General features: G+C 38.0%; 1 protein-coding gene across 26 annotated transcripts in view; it reads left to right on the top strand.

The window, feature by feature from the left end:
• The window catches only part of ASPH (aspartate beta-hydroxylase), a 228,227-nt gene that overhangs the window by 72,067 nt on the left and 146,347 nt on the right, over nucleotides 1-9,813 (top strand). For 21 of the 26 annotated variants that reach the window (XM_054561031.2, XM_054561034.2, XM_054561037.2 and 18 more), the window contains 6 exon segments: nucleotides 1,350-1,424; nucleotides 5,631-5,759; nucleotides 7,890-7,922; nucleotides 8,533-8,589; nucleotides 9,101-9,148; nucleotides 9,613-9,645. In XM_054561031.2, the coding sequence (XP_054417006.1) occupies nucleotides 1,350-1,424; nucleotides 5,631-5,759; nucleotides 7,890-7,922; nucleotides 8,533-8,589; nucleotides 9,101-9,148; nucleotides 9,613-9,645 (375 nt within the window). 26 annotated transcript variants of the gene reach the window in all.

Below are 9,813 nucleotides of genomic sequence, written 5' to 3'. Positions count from 1 at the left end.
TTATGGAAAGTTGAAATGGCATGGAGTCCTCACTTAAGTTCAAAGCCAGTGCTGGTAGCAGATGATTCTGGAGAAGTGTGTGAGGACTTAGTTGTGGAGGTATTATATTCTGCTCCTAGAAACTGAGACTTTCACCAGTTTGGGCAAAGATAGCCATTAAAGAGTGAGCAGAGTGCACCACCTTCCACTTCTAGTAACTCAAATTATATTCTCTTTGGATGGTGATTTCAGCAGTTATGAACCTGGGAATCCAGTTAGGAAGCTATCTTAGGCTTTGTGAGAGAGGATGGCGATTGGCAGACTCTATAATAGCACAAGACTACATATATAAATGGCTTGTGAAATATAAACATTTATTAAAAATAGGCATTTTTATGCTTTGGAAATGATTTTGTAGTGTGATTAGCATAGTAGATATTACATTTAAACTCTTTTCCTTCCTGAAGTCTAAATTAACTTATTCTATTTTTTGTCATGGAAGATTAGCTCTTTGACACAACTGATGTCACTGGCATTATCTCACATGACAGCATTTATGATACCAAGTGTAGTGCTACTTTTATTCACTGAACATAGATTATATTTATTAGAGAACTTATAACAGTATCAATATAGTTATAGCTTCTTGTTTATTGTGTGATGTTGCAGTTAAATCTGATAATCTGATAAGCACCACAGTGTTTTTGGAATGTCATCATTTATGTTCACTTTTGTAATTCAATTTATTTGAATTTATGGATCTCAGTGTCAGATGTGGTTCTCCAAAGCTGAAAGGATTGTCAGTTACAGTGTAAGGTTTTCTACTGACACTTCTTGACAAATCTGAGTGAGAGCAGTCGGCTGCCTCTGAGTACTCAGTCCTCCCACCCACAAGAGTGCCCTTTCTCCTCTCAGGGAAGATAGGTAATGGTTGACCAGATACTTCAATCTGTATTGACCTTGTCTTCCACATTTCTGTCTTTATTTCCAACTATTTCCCTTTATGAAAGCTTTGTTCTTCCCACTTTATTTTATCATTATTGCGAATTTTATTAATTAGAAACAAGTCATTTTGCTTTTAATAAGGCTCTTTTTTTAAATACAAATCTGAGCCTGAGTTTTCTTTCTTTAAAAATCTTATTGAAAGTCTTTTAATGCTTAAGTCTGTTGACAGAATAAAACAAATTTTACATATCTACCATGTTTGCCAACACAGAACAAAAAAATGTAAGCTGACAGAGAAGGAACGCATAGTTGCTTAGTCAAATATGTTCATTTTAATGTGTATGCACCAATGTCGTATTTGAGTGTTAGGGTTCCATGTTAATGTTTGAGCTTTTCTACTTAGCTATGTTTTGCAATTATTTTAGAACCCCAGAATATCGAAGATGAAGCAAAAGAACAAATTCAGTCCCTTCTCCATGAAATGGTACACGCAGAACATGGTATGAACTAAAATCTGCTCTTTGTTTTGGGTTACTAAAATAATGCTTAGTTATGTAAAATGACTTGGACATTTGTTTTAAAATTTAAAGGTTAATTGAGTGTTTGTGTTTTTTAAAAACTTTTTGAATTCAAAGTTAGATAGCAGGTGTTGTTTTTGAATTCAAAGTTAGATAGCAGGTGTTGTTTTTGAAATAGCACTAAACTTACTTTATTCTACTTCACTGTGGAGGAACTCACTGCATACATCTAAGAGAGAACTGGTGGGAATAAATGAGAATGAACAGATTGAAAACAGTGATCCATCAGGAACAGAAAGGCGGAGAGGAGGAAAGTGGGACACAGGCCCACGGTCGGGCTCATCCAGGTGTCCTCCACCTCGATTTTGCTTCATGGTTGGCTGGTCACCACAACAAAAACGAAGACACTTTTAGTTACATAGGTTGCACTAAGCAGACGGAAAAAAAAAACGTGAGAATGTAAAACATTTTCCCAGTACTTAAATTTAAAAATTTTTCATGGGGAGCTCTGTGTAGAGGATACTAAGTAACAAGCCAGGAACTAACATTTTAAGGTTTTATAAGGCTGCTTCTTGAAGCATCCCTTGATAAAAACAGAGATCGTGTCCCAAAACGTATCTCATGAAGGGATTGTGGAGTGGGCAGGATGCTCTGGAATCCTGATTCTCCTGATGATTTGGTGTGATCCAAGGGTGGCCTAAAGGAAAATAAAATTATGTTTCTTAAAAACAAACAATGCCCTATAGTTTAAACTGTTTTTTGCCAGTGGATGCTAGGGGTGTAGGAGCCTGTACGCCTTTATTTCTAGCTTCTTTGCAGCCCGGAAAGCCACTCATGGGCCTATATGAGCAAGTGCAGGCTTCCCCTTCCTCAAGCCTTCCTTCCCCACCGCACCCCAACTTTAACTTAACAGAAGGAAAATCCAGTCTAAATAAATAAGTGACTTAAATATAATGGGGTAAGTGCTGTCATGGTAATAAAACACGGGATGCTCTTTAGGTCTTACTCAGAAGGGGGGTCAGAAGAGGCTGGTGTAGACTTTCATCAGGCCAGTGCTGGTGGTGAGTGTTTTAAGCAGAAGGCATATCCCAGAGACAGGAAAGGACCTGAAAGTAGTTCAGAATGGCTGGCATGTGGAATATGTAGGTGGAGAGTCATGAAAAAAAGGGTATTTTTTACTTGATTCTAAGAGTAACTGAACCCATTGGGGAAGGTATTTAGGAGTGTTGTGCCGTCTGTCTGTAGCAGGAAAAATGCATGGGGGGGATGCAAGAGTGCAGCTGGGAGACGAGATGGAGGTTGTGCAGGTAACAGTGATTCAGGATGGTAGCAAACTTGCCTCAGCCAAAGGAGGGAATAGAGAGAAATAGAAAGACCCCTAAGATGTTTAGGTGGTGGGGGGTGGGCAGGCAGCCAAAAGAGGGAAGTAGTCAAGTCTAGCACTGTGTCCTGGCCACAGCCTCCTTCTTGGACTTGTTCTTTTCTTTAATCACATTTAGAAAATCACATTTATGGCCCATGGCTATAAATATTCTTTGTATGTTGATGACTTTTAAATATATAGCTGCAGCCCTGATTGCTCATCTAAACTCCAGGTTTACCTAACTGCATACTTGGCATCTCCATTTGGATGTCTTACGGGTGTTTCAGACTTAAAGAACTCATGATTCTTCCCACACCCCATAGCTCCTCCTCACCCCAGTTCTCCCCAGATTGCTTATGCTAGTCTTTTATATTTTAGTTAATGGTCCTCCTACCCTCTTAGTTGCTTAACTTGAAAACTCGAGAGTTTTCTTTGAGTTTTCTTCTCCCCTCACATCTAATCCATCAGCAAATCCTGTCAGCATTGCCCCAGCACTGATTTTGGCTCTCTAGGGCCTCGGTGTGACCGTGGCTTCTTGCCATGACTGCAGTAGCACAGTAGCATCCAGCTGGGTCTCCCTGTTTCCATACTTGCTCCTCTATAACCTGTGCTTAATGTGGCCCAGCCAGTTTTGCCTTGTTTGATCCTAGCCTCTTTTTCCCCTTCAGTGACTTTTCTCTAGCCGAGCTGACCTCTCTTTTCCTTGTAATTGCCAAGCCTATCACTGCTTTGGCACCCCTGCACCTGTTATATCTTTTGCTGAGATGTGTTTCCCACCCCTGCCCAATCATGTCTTTCAGACTGAACATAACCTCCCTGTCCCCATCATGGTGCATTCACAACTGGATTCAGGTCCTGCATCTGCCATTGATTAGTCATATGGCTTTAGCACAGTTTTTCAAGTTCTTCGTCCTTCAAAGTAGGATACCAGTACCTACCTCACAGGGAGGATATAACAGCTGCAGAGGGCTTGGCCATGCCTAGAGTCTTGTGACCCCTTAGGAAATTTTTCATGATAGGCTGTCACTGAGCAGTGGAGACTCAAAAGATAGTGTTCAATGTTAGACTGATTTCGCTACAGAAAACAGGAATACTTCCACTGAACAACTGCATATGAAAGCTAAATCCTGCTAGTGTAAAAATCATCAGATTTCACTGGATAGAATGAAAGCAGAATAAGGAAAGAGAAATATGATAAAAATAAAAAGAGAAGTAAAATTTGTAACAGAAATTCAAATTGGTGATTTGCTGAATAGCAAAAATCTGAAATGAGGAAAAACAGTATTGCAAGCTATGAGGAGAAGATAGAAAACAAATAGAATCAACATAAATAGGCCTGCCTGATTCACTAACACCCGAGAGCATCGCCTTGCCACACTAAAGGGAGAGTAAGAAAGGAAGGCTTCTTGCAGTCTGGGCTGGGGTTGCGGGGTAGGGGGATTCAGTAGCAGTACAAATGACAATGTTGTTATTACTATAATAATGATGATAATGACACCTAAATACTTAGGGCCAGGCATTTTTCTAAGTGTTTTAATCTTCACAACAATGTTACAAATAGATATTATTCCCATTTTATGGGAGGGAAGTCTGTGGCACAGGATAGTTAAGTAATTTGCCCACAGTCACGCAGCTGGTATGGAAGAGCCTGAATCTACAGCCATGCATTCCAGACCCCATACTCCTCCTAATCCCTGAGCTGCACTGCAAAGCCAAGTCCTGCCCATTCACTTTCTTTAGAGTATTATACACAGGAGATACTCTGCTGGAAGCCAGGTCAAGTTACATTGGGATGCAATACCCAGTCTTAACCATGTTGCAGTGGAATAATATAACATGTCCAACCTCTACACGAAAGAAGCAGAGCAGTTCAATATATCATAGAAGTTAATCACAGAAGAGAAAGTGGGCATCTTTGCATAACTTAAAGCCTAATAGGAACATTTGAATGCATAGTATGATTCGGGTAAACCTGTGACCTAGCGTATATTTTATTTTTATTTATTTTTTATTTTATTTTATTTATTTATTTACGTATTTTGAGACAGAGTCTCACTGTGTCACCCAGGCTGGAGTGCAGTGGCACCATCTTGGCTAACTGCAACTTCTGCCTCCCAGGTTCAAGCAATTCTCATGCCTCAGCCTCCCAAGTAGCTGGGACTACAGGCACGTGCCACCATGCCTGACTAATTTTTGTATTTTTAGTAGAGGTGGGGTTTTACCATGTTGGCCAGGCTGGTCTTGAACTCCTGACCTCAAGTGATCTGCCTGCCTCAGCCTCCCAAAGTGCTGGGATTACAGGCGTGAGCTGCCGTGCCCGGCCCTAGCATATAATTTAGATAGGTGGCTAGTTACTCTTTGCTGTAGAATATTTGAATAGTCATTTAAAGTTGTTACCTGGAATTCTATGTCAATTCCCAGGAAAAGGCCATAGAGTAGCCATTTCTCTGACCTGAGGATAATTGAAGAGGCAAATATATTAGTAATAATTATGAATTCATTTATTCATTCATCAAATATTTATTGAGTGCTTCCTATAGCTAGACATGGCCCTAGGTGACTGGGAATATATAATGAATAAAATATATAAGCTTCCTGTCCTGATGTATAACATCCTAATGAGAGGAAACCTATCCCCCACCACATATACTTAGGCAGATTAGCCAGAGGAAGAAAATAACTGTGGAGTGGACAATGCTGTCTTCAGCGGCCGAAAGGAGGGGCAAGGGAAGCCCCAACAGCAGGAGCAGGTGTGTGGCGGCCCTTCACCGGGGCTTTCATGTCTCAGTTGTATGTTGCCAGTGTCACTTTGTTCATTGTCATAGTTGAAGGAGAAGACTTGCAACAAGAAGATGGACCCACAGGAGAACCACAACAAGAGGATGACGAGTTTCTTCTGGCGACTGATGTAGATGATAGATTTGAGACCCTGGAACCTGAAGTATCTCATGAAGGTAGAACACTTTTTTTTCAAGTTTCAGGATAAAATATAATCAATGACTTATAATTACTGAAGTTTTTCTTAAACCCCTTTAAAACTGATATTTAACTTTTGCTTAGATTTTTAAAAGTTGAAGCTTAAAGCTTCAATTAAAGCAAATTTTTTCTTAAAATAGATATCTTGATTTTGGTTCAAAGCACTTTTCAGGGAAACTCAGAATATACAAATTTCTTATAAATAGTAAGTCATCTACTTCAGGAAACTAGTTTTACTATATTCTTCTGCTTAGGGTGCTATTTGTTAAATAAAATTCAAACAACTGATGAAATATTGGACTTGATAATCTATCACAGGCTCATGTTCTCACATGAACTCTGTAATTACAGTGAGCAAAACACAATTCTTAGCTTCTGTGCCAGGCATTGGCAAACTTTTTTTTGTAAATAGCCAGAGAGTAAATATTTCAGGTTTTCCGGATCGTACAGACTCTGTTCAGCTACTCAACTCTGCCATCACAGCATAAAAGCAGCCTTCGATAGTTCCTGAGTGGGTCAGTGTGGCTGTGTTTTTATGCAACTTATTTATAAAATCCTACCCAACATGGCTGGTAAGTGCAGCGGCTGGAACACAGCTCACTCCAGCCTTGACCTCCCAGGCTCAAGCAATCCTCTCACCTCAGCCTCTCGAGTAGCTGGAACCACAGGCATATGCTACCATGCCCTGCCAATTTTTAAATTTTTTATAGTGGCAAGGTCTCCTTATGTTGCCCAAGCTGGTCTCAAACTCCTGGCCTCAAGCAGTTCTCCTGCCTCAGCTTTCCAAAGTGTTGGGATTGCAGGCATGAGCCATTGTGTGTCCAGTTAGCAAACACTTTTTAAAAGCATAAAAATGAAAAGTAGTTTATCTATTTTGCACAATACTAAATATTTTGGAAAATTACTTTAGAAGCAGGTAGCTCCTACTTTATGAGTACATGTATTTCCAAAAATTTATATCCATGTCTATTGTTTAGAACAGGAAATGCACTTTCCCATAAAAATATGGGATGGTTTGGTTTTCAAAAGAATTGTATATAATGCATAATTTTCTGTGAAAAATACAGGCACACAATCCTTTTAAACATCTATATGATTGATTTTTGCTGGATTACACATTGAAAATAGGCACTTATAGACTAGCTTCAGAACTTTATGCCTTTAGTAATCATTTATGTCATGATTTCTTTGGGACAATGTTTCCAATTTCTGAGTAGGGATACTGATAAAATGATTTCCACATTTCCTGTTGCTTCTTCTCTCCAGTCTTTGGCCTAAGTGGCTCAGTAAGACTGACAGTTGCTCAGAATTTTTCTATCTACGTGCTGCTTATACAATAAATTTCAGTTAAGATGCTCAAATAAACAGAAGCATGAGGAATTTGATATTCTTAAAGTTAGGAGTCACAGATTGGGAGTAGGAAGAAACACTTCTAAGAAGTTCACAAATTGCAGAAACCTTACTTTCTGATCTAATCTTTAATTAGGACATAGATGCAGTTTGAACTTAAAAGTTGGTTGTTAAAAGTGTTCAGAAAATAAAAATATTTATTCTTTATATATGCATTAAATAAAATTAACAAGGTCATAAGTGTGGTGACGGTCATACGATGGCAGCTCTTCTGCTATCTGGGGTGTATGGGTTAAGTGTTCAACACATTTACCCTTCAGCTCCCTAAGGGTATAAAGCCTCTTCCACTGTTTTTCTCTGTTCTTATCCATAGTTGCTGTACTTTCGCTCTAGAAAATGGTAGGACAGGTCCAGGAAATAGCACATTCTAGTTGGATGTGAAGTGGATTAGAAATGAACAGCTTTCCTTGTCTGGCCTGTGTCACTGTGTCACTCTAAGTTGTCCTCTCTCTTTAGTCCAGGGGGTGGTGGTTGTCAGCCTTGTGGGGATGAGTGGATTGAGAAGGAAAATGTGTGAGACATCCCACAGTGTAGTTCTAGTGAAATATAAAAGTGTTAAGCAGACTTTTAATTGATAGTCCCATTTTTAAATTTTTTAAATAAAATTAATGATAAGCATAGATTCAGAGTACATATACAGGATATATACATACCATTTTGTAAAAGCAGTAAATATCAATCTAATATTTTTTTTTTAGAAACTGAGCATAGTTACCATGTGGAAGAGACAGGTGAGATTTTAATTTAATTCTGTTCTTTCTTAATTAGAGCAAGTCTTCATTTAAAAGGGCATCGTAAAGTACATAATATCTATTATTAATGATATATTTAAATTAATATACGCAAGATATGCAATTAATAATTTTATTATGTCTTATAATTTATGGTATTTCTTTGTGAATGTACTTTTTTGTGTTTTGATGCCTATTTCCTGAGGATAAATTCTCAGTAGGATTACTAGTTCAAAAGATACAATCAAATTGCATGTTTTGTACCTTTCAATTACAAAGTCAACGAAAGGTCTAAATCATGTTTTGTCACATGCCAGCACCCTTAAAGGGCATGGCCACAGGAGGTGGGTGCATCATCTGTCAGCACTTTACTGTTTTGCGGTTTGAGTGTAAACCAATTGATGACAGGCCCCCCTTACTCATCTTTGCATTTGGCATTTAACACACTTAATACCTATTTGTTTCAGGAGTGAACATGTTTGAATATCATTATGACTTAATTTTGCATTTCTATCCACAACTAGAAATAGTGTCTTTCTGGTTTCGAATATTACATGTATTCCTTATTTGAGACGTAGTTATAATTTCTTAATTATTCCCTAATTTATAGTTTCACAAGACTATAATCAGGATATGGAAGAGATGATGTCTGAGCAGGAAAATCCAGGTTTGTAAATGTTAAAATTATTGATATGTGTTTTCTGATTGAGGCAGTGGCCAAGGCCATTTTATTCCAGGGTTAACAATTGTGATTCAACACAGAGATCCCTGTATGGTATTTATAATCACTTTTGATTGGTCAGATATTTATAGAAATGTCTGAATATAGTTTCATACTACATGGAGGGATGAGTGAAAAAGGAGACATATTTTTCAAACCACCATTGAGACTTTGGTCTTTGTAGGTAGGGTGCTGGAAAGAATATTTGAAAATTGAAGGGGCAGTATGATGTACTATAAAGTCAGGCTGGGTACAAATCCCAGTTCTACTCTTTCCTATCTTTGTGACTTAGGCGTCAAACTGTGGAAAGTTATTCAGCTTAAATTTTATTAAATGATAATGAAAACATCTATCTGGCAAAGTTGTGAAGATAATTAATTTATGAATCTCCTAGAATGCTGTCTGGCAATGTGTTTGGTTTTTTCCTGTTTGGCAAAGGTATGTTTTTGTTTTTTAGATTCCAGTGAACCAGTAGTAGAAGATCAAAGATTGCACCATGATACAGGTATTAGATGAGCATTTTCATTAGATTTAAAATATTACTGTAGATTTTTCAATCACATGCTGTGTTTACATGGTGATTTTTCTTTTAAAGCATCAAAGAAGTAATTTCGACATCTAATGCATGACATTTTGTTTTATAACAAAGTTAGACTGTTACAAGAATATCAGGCTTTCATATTTCACCTCATCAACTAGCCATTCCGTAACAAAACAGGATGTCAAATTTTAATGCTGTTTTTGTGTATCAAATTCCTCTCTGCTAATTTGAGAAATTTTAATGAAAATAATTTACCTGCCTTTTAATTGCTTTTGGGCAGAGACATTTATTATTGACTGTGCAGACATTAATATTTGAAGGAGTAGAGTTCTGTGTTTACGATTAAGTAGTTTTTTGTTTTAACTGAACAATTGTGTAGAATGAGTCAGTTAATACTTATTTTGCTTTTATTCTCTTTTTTTTTTCAGATGACGTAACATACCAAGTCTATGAGGAACAAGGTTTGCAAATGCTTTCTTTTTTTTTTCTTTTTTTTTTTTTGAGATGGAGTTTCGCTCTTGTTGCCCAGACTGCAGTGCAGTGGCACAATCTTGGCCCACTACAACCTCTGCCTCCTGGGTTCAAGCGATTCTCCTGCCTCAGCCTCCTGAGTAGCTGGGATTACAGGC

Source organism: Pongo abelii, chromosome 7 (genome assembly GCF_028885655.2).
Source record: "Pongo abelii isolate AG06213 chromosome 7, NHGRI_mPonAbe1-v2.0_pri, whole genome shotgun sequence".
Lineage (NCBI taxonomy): Eukaryota > Metazoa > Chordata > Mammalia > Primates > Hominidae > Pongo > Pongo abelii.
Note: the sequence above shows the minus strand (reverse complement) of the source record. Positions and strands in the feature narration are given on the sequence as shown.